Source organism: Merops nubicus, unplaced genomic scaffold (genome assembly GCF_000691845.1).
Source record: "Merops nubicus isolate BGI_N331 unplaced genomic scaffold, ASM69184v1 scaffold7965, whole genome shotgun sequence".
Taxonomy (NCBI): Eukaryota; Metazoa; Chordata; class Aves; order Coraciiformes; family Meropidae; genus Merops; species Merops nubicus.
In genome coordinates this window covers 15,472-29,031 of record NW_008607578.1, presented here as the reverse complement: position 1 = coordinate 29,031, position 13,560 = coordinate 15,472, and the positions used below count along the sequence as shown (strand labels likewise).

Here is a 13,560-nt window from a genome sequence, read left to right as displayed (position 1 = left end):
AGCAGGAATAAAAAAAGACATTGAGAAACTTTATGAAGCAGTGCCACAGCTTGTAAATGTGTTCAAAATTAAGGAAAAAATTGGAGAAGGTAAATGTTTTATTTTAGCTTGCTTAGATCCCAATGTATGCAATCTAACCCAAATGCCTTTCTGATTTACTGCTTGGTCTCTATAGGAATTCTAATATGTTGCTGGGCATTTATGTATGTTAATTAGGAACCTTTTCAAGATACTTTCTTGAAAATCTGGTATAAAGCCTTTCAAGAAAACAGCGTTCCAGTTTCAACAACTAAAAATTTCTGAGGTAGATGTGAGTAACTAAGTCCTAATGCTCCATTCTTTTTCTCTTTTACATAAGAAATTTATGTATATATTGCTGTGGACATATTTAACTCCTCTTCCTTCAGCTAGCTTTGTTTCCACTGAAACCCTGTGGGCAGAACTGGAGGAGGAGACTGAAAAATTACAGCTGCTTTATTTAAAAAACCAAAAACCACAACAGAACCCAACAAACTTTTTAAGGACATACAGAGTAAAATTTTAGAACACTTGTATAGAACTTGCCTTCAACAGACACTGTTGCAGATACCTTCAATAAGTGTTAGGCGTGACTATAAATAGATTTCTTAGGTACTTCTGAGTTTGGGTTTTCAGCATTTTTTGGAACTGAAATGCTTTGTGATCTCTGAAACGCTTTGATCCCTGAAATGCGTTGTGACACTCCACACTTTTAAACACTATGTTGATGAGAAGCTGGATTGTTTTACAGCTGTACTGTGATGGAACACCTGTGATGGTAGGCTAGATGGCTAAAAGTTTTTGTCTCAACCCCATCCAACAAAAAGAAAGCCCAGCTCCATTCACCACAGCAATACAAAATTTGAAAACCAAATGAAAAAAAGAGTTCTGCCTATCATAGAAGATATAATATAATTAACCCCAGTCTCTGGTTATGAATGGTACTCCAGTTTTGCTCTTGGGAGCAAACAGTGATTTTAAAGAATACCACTTGCAGTTCTGCAGCATTATGAGAAAACAAGCTTCAGTTTAGGATTCTGCTCTGGAATCACTTTCCTTTTAGCAGTTCTCAGCACCAAAAATAATGTCTTAGATCAGCTTAATGACCCTTGTCACTGTAATCAATTCTACTGAATTTATGGGACTCTAGATTTTTTTTTTTTTTATTGACTGCAAGAAGTATTTTGAGTTTTTGCTGGCCTTGTGATGTATTTATCACTTGCAGACTGTTGAACTAGCATGGTGCAAACAATATTTAAATGTACTCAGAAGTAATTTGTACCGTTTATTCATTTGGAAGAATGCTTCAGCTTATATGTTCAGATATCTCAGATCATTAGGACAAATTAAACTCTGAAGAGGTTATTAGGCTATCCTTAAAATTAAATGGGTGAGTAAAAGTTTATAGTCTGAATACTTCCTTTCTTAATGAGTCTATCACTTTCTGTCCTTGGAGTAATGCTCTGGGCAAACAAAGTAAAGTTACACATCATGTGAGAAGTCTTTCTTTATAGATAAGGTAACAGAATTAAGAAAAATGTAGCAATTTCAGAAGTGCTTTGAATAGTAAAGACAGTGCTTTCTGAATTAGCATTATATAGCTCACTTACATGATAGGGAGAGAAGAGTTGGATGTCAGATGAAAGTAAGCTACCTAAACAAGAAAGCAAATCAAAGATAGGATATTTACATTCAAAGAGCTCTGTGTCCCAGCCAAGTTAGACAGTGTTACATTTGCATTTTTACTGACATAAAAAAACTTGTATACAAGATCACTGAATTCGGTAGTAGAAAAAAAGGAACTGTATTTTTCTCTTCTAGAATCTGCTTTTGATGTAGTATCAGGTATATACTACAGGATTGTGAGCAGTTAGATCACGTCTATAAAAATCTGAATTGACCTAATTAAAAATGCTGAAGACAGTGTTTTTATTCTGTCTTTACAGGTACTTTTAGTTCTGTTTACTTGGCCACAGCACAGCTACAAACAGGATATGAGGAAAAAATGGCTCTGAAACACTTGATTCCAACCAGCCACCCTCTGCGAATTGCTGCAGAGCTTCAGTGCCTCACAGTAGCAGGGTACATAAACCAATTATGATTGTCATGACTAAACTGCTGAACATTGTCTCACTATTCTGTGTATTTATTTTAAGTTTGGGCACTTTGCCTATTTTAACTAGAGAAATTTTTTTTTTTTTTTTAATCAAGAGCAGATAAGAAATGAAGTGGCTTACCTGTTATAGATGCCTTTTTCTGGTAGTCTCAGTTTGCAGATGGCACTATATTTTTTCCATTTGAGAAGTTCTGTGCTGTATCTCTGTGATAAAAGTTCCAGTTCTAAAGTGCATGGAAAAAAATAATCTCTTCATCAGAAAATGTGTTATGAATAATGAATACTTGTTGCTAGAGTGCGCTGAATAGCACCTTACCTTCTTAAAGTAGTTGGCATCATAAAGGTTAGGTCCTACGTTTAATTACAGTGGTAACTACAAACCATGGCCCCGCAAATAATTTGTGGAGCCTCCCTTGCAAATCACAGTATTCAAATGGAACGCAGCAATGAGAGGCAGCAGCCTGACTACTGACTGTCGGTAAAACTGCTGTCAAAATAGAAACTGGACTATAAAGGAAACCCTGACAAGTTTTTTTAAAAACTAAAAGAAAATAAACATCCATCTTCTAAGTCTTTACTCAGTGACATTACTTCTCTTCTAGGGGTCAAGATAACGTTATGGGAGTTAAATATTGCTTTAGGAAAAATGATCATGTAGTTATTGTTATGCCGTATCTGGAACACGAATCCTTCTTGGTGAGTCCCAGACTTTTTCTGTGTGGTAAAACTCTTTAATTAAAAGCAGTTGCATAATCAGAGTGTCCAAATAATCTTTCAGGACATTTTGAATTCCCTTTCCTTTGAAGAAGTGAGGGAGTACATGTTCAATCTGTGTAAAGCGTTGAGGCGCATTCATCACTTCGGGATCGTTCACCGTGACGTCAAGCCCAGTAACTTCCTCTACAACAGGCAGCTCAAACAGTGAGTCAGTCCAGATGACCACGCTGTCATCTCGCGTGGGGATGCGTGCCTTGGCAGAACAGAGTCAATTAGGCTTGGTTTTTTTTTTTTTTCCTTCCAGCTGCATAACATGTGCTTAAGTAATAAAGCTAAAAAGGACTTTTTTTCTTTTAATTTCATAGACTCATAGAATCATAGGGGTTGGAAGGGACCTGAGTTTAAGGATTTGAGGAGGGGAGGATTTATTTTTTTCCATACGTAATGTAGTGTCTGCCTCATAAGCTGACAAGTACCTGATAAAAATGAAGATTTTACTATTGAGTACAAGTACTGTATTTTTTTAATAAGAATGAGAAGATTAAAAAATTTTGTGTAATAGACTTGTGCGTAGACTTGCTAATTTTTACTCGTGCATAAGGTAAAACTAATACAGATAGATACTGGATTTGGGTTGTTTTCACCTTACACTGAATTAACATTTATAACTAGTAGGGTTGGGTGTTTTGCCTGCAAGTTACAATGTCTAAAGACCATAAAAAGCAAGGTGCTGCTTTTTGTGAAGAGCTGAAATGGACAGAATAAGGCACTGTTTCAGTGCCAGCAGTCCTGTAGCTCTATTGGTGAATAGTGTGCTACACACACTGAGACACGGAGGTGCTGGAGCACGTCCAGAGGAGGGCAAGGAAGCTGGTGAAGGGTCTAGAGAACAAGTCTGGTTATGAGCGGCTGAGGGGGCTGGAGTTGTTTAGCCTGGAAAAGAGGAGGCTCAGGGGAGACCTTGCTCTCTACAACTACTTGAAAGGAGGTTGTAGTGATATGGGCGTGGGTTTATTTTCCCAGGTAACAACCATACGACAAGAAAAGACTGCTTCATGTTGTCCCATGGGAGGTTTAGATTGAATATTAGGAAAAATTTCTTTACCAAAGGGTTGTAAAGCATTGGAACACACTGCCCAGAGAAGTGGTGGACTTCCCATTCCTGGAAGTCTTTAAAAGATGTGGAGAGGGGACACTCAGGGACGTGGTTTAGTGGTGGACTTGACAGTGCTGGGTTAACAGTTGGGCTCAGTCTTAAAGGTCTTCTCCAACCTGAATGATTCTATGGTTCCATGTAGCAAAAGTTTGTAGAGGAGATGTTATTATATTTTGCCAAAGCACAAGCTTAAAAATTTGAGATTTTTTTTTTTTTAAATCTATCAAAATGAATTTGTACTATTGTTTTGCTCTTCCAGCATTTGTTTGAGCTTAACGTCTACTTTGGGTGTGGACACCATGGTTTTGAGTTTGCCTGAGACCCAGAGACAGCTGCATTGTCTCTGTATTGGTTGTGGCAAAAAAAAATTGTTTTAAAGACAGATCTGAAGGGTGAACTAATATAGTCTTACCCATTAGAAGACTGAAGTAAATTCTAGTAGTATTGCTTGAAGTCTGGCAAAACTCTCAGCATTGTTAGTCTTGTCTGTCTTCACTGCTACATTTTTCCTCTGCCCATGGGAATCCTGCAGAGGTCAAATCACTTGTACTTGACTGTTGGCTGAAGGTTTGGAGCTGTAGGATTAAAAGAACCCCAGAAAGGAGTTGATAGGAATATTTTTTTCACACCATTGAAGAAAGTATGCAATTGGGAATATTTTGGGACAAGAAAGAATGAAGTAAGATAGCTATAGGGTAAAAATATTGTGGGGTAGGTAAGACAGGACAAGAGGAGGAGAAGAAGGAAAATAGAACTGTGATGCTGACAACAGTACAGATAAGCAACGTACTGAATAAAATGCAGAAAAAAGGTTAGTAAACAAGTAATGAATATGGTAAATGGATTTGACTGATGACTTCATGACTCCTGATTTTAAATTTCTGTCTTTCAGGTATGCCTTGGTAGATTTTGGTTTGGCACAAGGAACTCTTGATACAAAAATTGAACTTCTTAAGACTGCCTGTTCTGAAGACCAGCAGGGAAGTTGCTCACAAAATAATCCCACCACAGCCTTGGGAAACAGGGTTGCTGTCGGCATCACAGCACCTAGACAGATAGCTCAACAGTCAGCCTCAAAAGCAGCTGACAGAAAGTCCAGCTCACTTTCAAAAATACAGATTAAACAAGGAAGAGGAGAAAAGGTTCTTAGTCTTTTTTCATTAATCATGTTGTAGGTTTCATGTATTACTTCACCCAGCAGGGGGAGATGTAACACTTGAACAGAAGTTGTGCGTGGGTAGCTTGCAGGGTCCTAATGTGATGCACAGTCACATTTCTCTTGTCAGAGTGGCCAGTTTTACATAACCCTGGTGGCATTATTCATTGCCTGTTAGATATAATACAATGCCAAAGGCTTTATAAAACCCCTAGCATGGGTTACTACTTAGACACCCTTAAGTCATTTTTTAACCAACAAGTACTGTGGAACTCCTCCCCAAGTTATTTACTTGCATAAGAAGTGCAGTACAGATGACATTCTAATTGTCTTGGGGCACTTGTAAGGTGTGATTCATTTTGTAACCCTGTCTAGACAATGTTTTCTTCATCCACAGTAAACTGATGCCTGAAAATGACTTGCTATGCAGCTGTTCTTGCTTTATGTCACTTCACACTTTTTTTTTGAACTGTCAGTATCCATCTGACTGTGTGTTAGACAGGATCCTTACTGTCCTATTTATTTGTGTTGTAGGAGGATTCTCCACACCGTTCAGTCCAGCGCTCTGTCTTTGGAGAGAGGAATTTCAATGTCTATAGTTCCACATACCAGGAGAGCTCGAATACAAAAGTAAGAAGTATGACTCACCAGTAAGAGCAATCTGTTAGATGTTTGAAAAACTATAGAACTGGTTGTTCTGTGAGAGTGGACATTACTCCAGGATGCTGGGGATGGAGAAGCTTTTGAGCAGATAATTAAGTGTGTCTTTGCTGAAAGGCTCTAAGAATTTTTCATTTCTGTTTCAGTCCCTTTTGTAACTCTTCAAGCACTAGTTATGTAGCTGTCTCCCTAGCTGAACTTGTTTGTATGCCAGATTAATCTTTTTTCCTACACATGTGTCTGTGCAACTAAAATATACTTGGCTTGTGAAACAACTTTTTTTTTTTTTATTGCAGTTGAAACTGGGGAGAAAACTTGTAATGTATTTTTCTGTACTTTTTCTAGTTACTATTTAATATGACAAGGGGGAAACCCCAACTATCTTATTGTAGAATTAGGGTTAGTGCCTCGGTGTTGCTCTGGCATTTCAGATACTTTTTTTTTTTTTTTTAATTCTCATATTGAACCAAAAGAATTCTTGAAACATATTAACTTTAAAAATACTTATCTTGCAGATTCAGAATACCTAACCTGTATTTGTTTTAGTAAACACTGAAAAAATGTTTTCCAAAGGGGAAGGGGAAGAAATCAGGATATTTAGAAAGTTCCAGTGTCTGTTTTATAGATGTAGTATTGTTATTTGCTGTCTTCTGTTCTAAAATTGCAGTTTTTTGCTTATGAGCACCTGTGCAGTCTTATAGTATTTTAGGTGCTGGCCTATCTATATGTGAAGGGGAGCTTCTTAAATATGTCACCTTCGCTAAAATATCTACATTGCAGCTCATAAAACAATCAAAGATGATAGATGTTTCATCTAGGAAGTTTGTAACAAAGAAGAAGATAATTTCTACCAAAACAGTGAGCAATGGGGCAGCCAGGAAGGCTGCCAGTGCTTGGCTTTCAACCCCGCTCTGTGACTGCTACGCAACGGATAGAGTTTGCAGTGTTTGCCTTTCAAGGTAATTTGCTTTGAAAATGTTGTAAAATTGTCTGCTGTCCTGTCAACCAAGGTCAGAAACGTGAATTTACTGGACAGTTGATTTAGTAGGTGAAAGATAGCATTTGATCTGTGCAACCCATAAAACACTGACTGTGCTCTTTTTTTAAACAAGAATAGTTCATGGAATTCATAGAATAATTGGTTCACCACTATCTGCAGTGAGAGATTCACTGTTAATGATTTTTTGGTTGTAATTAATTACCTGCCTACGCGTGTTTTTGAAGATTACTTGAGTTAGTTACAACACTTAGAGAAGACAATACATCAGTCAGGCATTAGTCATTATCTCATAGGCCTAAATCATGGCAATGGTTTGGATTCTGGAAACTGTGAAATGTAGAATAAAAAGGAAACATGACTGTTTTGTATTTGTTCATTTAAAAAGTGACACTTAAGTTTTAATAACAAACAGGTTAGAGAACTCAGTTCAACTCCATCCCTCTGCATTTAGTTTCGGTTATGATCTATTGCCTCTTATCCACACATGAACGAACACAGATGAATGCAGAGAATTCTGTTTACTAGGCCTAGGCATGACACTGGGGTCCCTCTCTTCCCAGACTATCAAAATATGATGATACTAACTTCATTTTAGAGGTAAGACATGTGAGGAATTTGCCAGACTCGAAAGAAAGTGGCCCATTGAAGGAAGGCACTTTAAACCATACAATAAAGCTCTGGGAAGTTTTGGGTTTTTTTTAAATAACTATAATCTCACACCTTGTAGTTAATCTAATGAAATGTAAATTCTTGTCAACACTCAGAAATAGTGAACCTGAGTTTTCTGTGGACTACTACAAAGCCAGAACATCTACATTCAAGAACCTAGTACATTTTTTGTCTTGGTTAATTAGTCTCAACTTTAAACAAGCCTTTAGCAAAAGTGATGCTGCTGTTGAATGAAACTAAAAAACTGAGTGAAATATGCAATAAATCTTTCTGTGGTATTACTTTATTCTAGATCATATAATAGATACTGTATTAAGGCTAATATCTTACGGGACATCATTTCATTCTAGATAATTACACTTCAAACTGCTATAAAACTTGAATAAGGCAGGATTAGGCTGTTTACACAAGTATATTCTACAAAAAATAGTAAACAGTAGTATAATTAGAACTTATTTATCAACTTTTATATTATAAATATGTTTGTCTGTTATTCCAAGGTGTCAACAGATTGCTCCCAGGGCAGGAACTCCTGGGTTCAGAGCACCAGAAGTATTAACAAAGTGCCCCACACAGACCACAGGTACTGTAAAACAAACAGACTGAAACTGATACCTTTTTTCACCTTTTGATCCTTCTCATTTATGCATATTATGTTGTCTTTTATAATGGGGGACATTATGGTTACATGCAAAATTCATTGTGTCATCCGTTCTAACACTTATCAGGCATTCCTTGATTATCATTAAAAGTTTATTATTCAGAGTAAAAACAAGTTAGGAGTATTCTTCCTGTCTTTTAAAACTCACGTGTCTATTAATTTGAAGGGTAGTGAATATGCAGGTTTTGAGTACAGTGTGTTTTAAAAGAAAACAAAGTTGTAATTTTTATCAGTTTTCTTGGCTTATTGGCTTATTTCTTCAAGTAAAATGTTGAATAACTCTTGGGGAGAGGACATGCTTAAAGAGTTTTCTAGACAGATTGTCACATACAGTTTGCTGTCATAGCAGACATACTTAATGGTAAAATGGCAAATGTGTTTTAGGAAGCGTTGGTTAATATTTCTTATCAGATTTTTTCCTTTTTTGCCAGTGCTTTCAATAGCTGGTCTGTAAATACAATAATTTTTTATTAATAAATTTTTAATTTCTCAGGGTTAAGAACTACCAAGCCAGGAAGTTTCAGTAGTGTGGGTAAAAGAGCAGAGGGATGGGTAATGCATTAACTGATGCAAGTAGGATGGGCGAGGTTGTGCCTACCTGGAGAAATGGAGGACCAATAAAAGCAAATTTACCTGCTAAATGTTTGGCATATGACCAGGAGTTTAGACTTATGAAAGAGGATGGAAAATACAAATGTCCTCAGATTTTGAATTTAAAATAACATGTTTCAGCCACTTTTTTTTTCTGAATACTTTTTGAGAAAATTATCAATTTCCAGTACTTAAAGCGTGTATACACACTGGGGATAGATTTAAGAGTACATTGGGTAAGCTTATCCCTAGTCATCTTTCTGTTTGAAGCAGTGTCTGCCCTGTGGATATGGCTGGGGTTTCAAGAGGTGCAGCAGCCTGTGTGGCGTTGCTGTGCCTGTGCTGCAACAACCAGGACTAGAAGTCATCCAGAAATCCAGGACAAGTTTAGGCAATATCCGTCTAGACAGAATTTAGGCAGAAAGAAGACATAGCTAGGAAATCTTGGACATATGCTGGTGTTAAGAATGCTTCCAGACAGTTTTCTGTTCTCTAGGGTAATAGAGAGCAGGATTATAGAAAATAGGGATAAATCTGGAAACCCTTGGGTGTGGCACAGAGCCCTAAAAGTACTGAGTCAGTGGTGCCGAGCTCCTGTAGTATGTCAACAAAGGCCTTAATTAGAATTGGGTAGACTAATACTAATATTTATGAGATTATGTTGTATTTGAACGAACAAATCTTCTTGTCCCTTTCCATCTGGGGCTGCTGTAGTTAGTCACCTCCTTGTATTCCTGCCAGTCTTACTACTAGTTTTGGTCTCTGTGCTGAGACCAAGTTACCAGCTGAATCCAGCTGATGCTCTCCAGCACTACTGTTAGTGCATCTGACCCAGGTTCACAGCGCAGGGAGTAGAACCTGAACTCCAGCATTGATGTTACACAGCTCCAGTTACCCTTCAGATTGGTTTGTCCCTCTGCTCTCCGTTCCTCAGTCTGCCTCACTGGCTGGGTAACACGAGGCAGAAGCATAGAGAGGAATTGTGATTTTTGTCATGGCGCAGGGTCTTGCCGCCTGCTGGTGATCCCGGCTCTACCAGAACTGTAGGGCCAGCATTTACTAGCCATTCAGGTAGGTAATGTCTATTCGTTTCAGCAACAGTTAAGTAATTAAACTTCTTTAAAGGTCTTGACCTTGATGACTCCAGCTTTCCCAACCACATACTCAGGGTGATGCACAGCACCTCAAACAGATGGTATCATCTTTTCAACAGCAATACCGCAATATTAAAACTTTTTACAGGAACTATGAAGAAGATACAAAATATTTCTACTGTAAATTGTGCCAAATTATTAGCTTGGATATTTATTTTTTTAATAAAAGACTTAAGATTTGGTTTTGCAACTGGTAAACTTAATATTCTTTTTTTTCCAAAGTCCTGTGCTAATAGTGTTTGTAACTAAAATGTCCAATTTAATTACTGCCTATTTTACTACTGTTTTTTGTGAAGAAAAGTAGAATAACTATGGCTTTACTTCCCAATTGTTAATTTTTCTCTTTAGAGTTTGAAAGTCCTTCAAACTCTCTCCTTTGCTTTCCTTGCCATCTCTCAAAGCGTGCACCGTAGTGAGCCAAAAAATTATGGCAGACAGGTATTCTCATAACTTTCAGTATTTTCCATCATGCTTTGGCTATCCCCAGAGTACTCGCTGTACTCTTTGTAACACACTGAAAGTGATGAATAACTTCTAACTATTGCAGTTCCTAAACTGGCTGTCCTGTCAAGTGATTTGGTATTAGAGAGGAACAAAGTTCATAGTAAGATAAATTTTTCAGTACTGCCTGAGCGTGGCAGCCTCAGTCCCAGGAAAACTCAGATTTTGTTTGTGAATTGTTATTTTATTTATCATCCTTCTTATATAAGGTTTTATTTGTATGAAGCGAATTAAATAAGTATCAAAAGTAGCCATTTTTCTGCCCCCTCTCGTTTGCCTGAGTAAAACAACCTCAAACATTGTTTTGGTACATTTTAAGCTTAGCAAGTTAATGGAGTTACTCATATGAAAAGTTCTATGGAAAAGCTTAAACACACTCTCTGCATCAAAGCAGGAAATTATTCTTCAATCTAATTATAGTAATTTCCACTGTTTGGTGAAGTGTTATCTCTGTGACCCAAGTCAGTAAGTACTTCAGAACATATTTTTTTCTGGTAGAAACTTTTCAGGTCATAATTTCTTTTGAAAGAAAGTTGGAATTTTGTTTGTGATAACATCATGAGTTCAGCTTTTACCGTTTGCTTTCAATTGCAGCAATTGATATGTGGTCTGCAGGAATCATATTCCTTTCTCTGCTCAGTGGACGGTATCCATTTTACAAAGCAAGTGATGACCTAACTGCTTTGGCACAAATCATGACAGTTCGTGGATCCAGAGAAACAATTCAGGCTGCTAAAACTTTTGGTATGCAAACCTTAATTATGGGGAAAAGGGGGAGATGTATGTTTGGTCTGCTATTGAATGCAGTAGCTTACAATCTGTGATTTTTTTTTAATATGTATTTTTTGGTTTGGGAGTCATTTTGGAGGTGAATCACACTTTTTGCATGTAAACCACTGAAAGTACTAGTCTATATAAAGTTTTAAGAAAGTTTTATATTTTTCTGTCTTTTGTAATTTGTATGTGGGATGCTTCATGCCATAGGTTTCCCAAACCATCTACTGCTTTTCACTAAGTCAGGGCCACTTGAGGTGAAATAAGCCAAGTAAATGTTTTCTACTGGCATTTGGTTAGAATTCTTGAGGCAATGTTTCTGTTGCTGGAAAATTTGCCCTAGAGGCTGAAGTCAAAATGATTTAGTATTTGGGTGATGTAAAACCTGCTTTATTCCTGCCTCAAGAAGGCTAGTAAATTAAAATTAAAAAAAAAAAAAACAAAGCTCACATCACCACAAAACACACAAACCCCTAAAATCTAAAACAACCATTCCCCTAATTGTCTGCAGACTAAATGCTGCAGCACTTGCTCTGGAAGCATAACTGACAGCATGGATTTTCATTCTCCATACAGAGATGTAAAAATCAGGGTATCTCATTTTCTTCAGTTCTGTTAAAGTGGGGTGCATGACAGCCCGTGACTACACAGCTTCACAAACAAACCCAAACAGCTCTGTTCTGAGCAGAACTGAGACTGTTACCTTGCTCGAGCTACTGCTGTAAAAAATGGCTGCTCTGGAGGAGCGAAGGGGTTGGATTTGGGTTTCAGGTGGCTTTGTTTTTTGGGTTTTAAAATGCTGGTTAGACTTCAAGACATGAAGTTTCTCTGAACAAACTTAGAAGTTAGAGTTCCATAGAAAGTTTAACAAAATGTCATTTACTGCAGATTTTTTTTTTCCTTAGGTAAATCAGTTCTGTGTACCCAAGTTGTCCCAGCACAAAACTTGAGAACCCTCTGTGAGAAGTTGAGAGGAACAAACAGCAGCTGCAAGGGAGCCCAGGGTGAAGTGCCCAGCAAGTCCGTAAATGACTCAGCCTTACCAGTGGCAGCAGACAAACCGTGTGCTCCTGAGACACTCAAAAAACAAATCCAACCCTTAAAGAGCTTTCAGGAAGGTGAAAGTGCTTTGGAAACGAAGTCAACAGACATGAAAGGATGGGATCAGGTTCCTGATGAAGCATATGACCTACTTGATAAGCTACTAGACTTAAACCCTGCAACAAGAATAACTGCAAAAGAGGCTTTGCTGCATCCTTTTTTTAAAGACCTGAGACTCTGAGAAGATACTGTATTCTGTTATTGCTTTCATATGTTTCATGTGGAAATGAGATACTTGAGGTAGTTTTACCTTGTTGCCCTCAAGATTTACACTTGTTGAAATACAATCACTCTGCACAGAACAATTGAAATTGTCTTGTACAGCTGGACTGCAAATTAAAAAATACTTGCAGATACAGAAAGGATATAAACCTCATTAATATCGTCGTATCCTAAGACATTTCTGAGAGGTTATTGTTGTGTATACATGCTTTCTGAGAAAGTTAACTTTGATGAAAAACTACCAAAAAAAAAAGTTTCACAAGGTCTATGCTTAATTCTCAACATATTCCCTTAAAATTTACAAATTTGCCTTAAGGTATGACTGAAAAAAGTGCTTGAGAGACATTCTTCCATACTTGTGTATCTCTCTTTCCAGTTGGTACATGGCAGCCTGAAAATGGAACAAAGTGGGTTAATTTTGTTCAGGCTATTTTCAGAGAACTGTATTACTTTGAGAGTGCTGCTAGAGGAGGGGCCAGGTGCTGGAGGTTATATCATCAAAACTTAACTGTTTTAAAAGTATAGTTTTTGTTCCAGTCTGGTCTTTCCTACTGAGACAACAGTAATAAATGCAGTTACTCATTTTTCATAGCCCATGTTTCCTCAGTGCCATGGGTAACTGTCAGTATTCAACAGCCACTGCCTACAGAATGTCTTGGGTGACATGAATAGGTTTGGTTTCTGTCACGAAAACTGATTCTTTAAAAGAATATCTCTTAAATAAAGGATTTGTTTTTATAATTTCAGAAGGTTGTCTGGAGATGCTTTATAAAAATGAGTCAGGTAAGGTTTTCTTGTAGGATGTTTCTGCTTAGGCAGAATTAGGCACATTTGTTTCCTGCATAAATTCCTCGGTGATAGAAAACACTTTACAGATAGCTCTGGTGTATGTGACTATCATACTTGAAGTAGCAGAGTTATCAAGGAAGTCTTACTGCAGAGTTAGGAGCTAGCTGTTGTCTGGTCCCAAGCAGGAAAACCACCCCGAGTAACCTCTCACCCCTATACATTCAATGTACTGAGTAAGTTACATCATGTTCAGCACAAGTTACTCTAAAGTCCTG

At 37.5% G+C, this 13,560-nt stretch overlaps 1 protein-coding gene across 1 annotated transcript in view; it reads left to right on the top strand.

Moving 5' to 3' along the window:
* The window catches only part of CDC7 (cell division cycle 7), a 15,837-nt gene extending 3,382 nt beyond the window's left edge, over positions 1-12,455 (top strand). The window contains exons 2-11 of the mRNA XM_008939983.1: positions 6-89; positions 1,965-2,100; positions 2,737-2,830; positions 2,913-3,055; positions 4,900-5,149; positions 5,698-5,793; positions 6,604-6,782; positions 7,993-8,075; positions 10,994-11,143; positions 12,079-12,455. Coding sequence (XP_008938231.1) covers positions 6-89; positions 1,965-2,100; positions 2,737-2,830; positions 2,913-3,055; positions 4,900-5,149; positions 5,698-5,793; positions 6,604-6,782; positions 7,993-8,075; positions 10,994-11,143; positions 12,079-12,455 — 1,592 coding nt within the window. The remainder of the gene's footprint in view (positions 1-5; positions 90-1,964; positions 2,101-2,736; positions 2,831-2,912; positions 3,056-4,899; positions 5,150-5,697; positions 5,794-6,603; positions 6,783-7,992; positions 8,076-10,993; positions 11,144-12,078) is intronic.
* Positions 12,456-13,560: the final 1,105 nt, after the last annotated feature.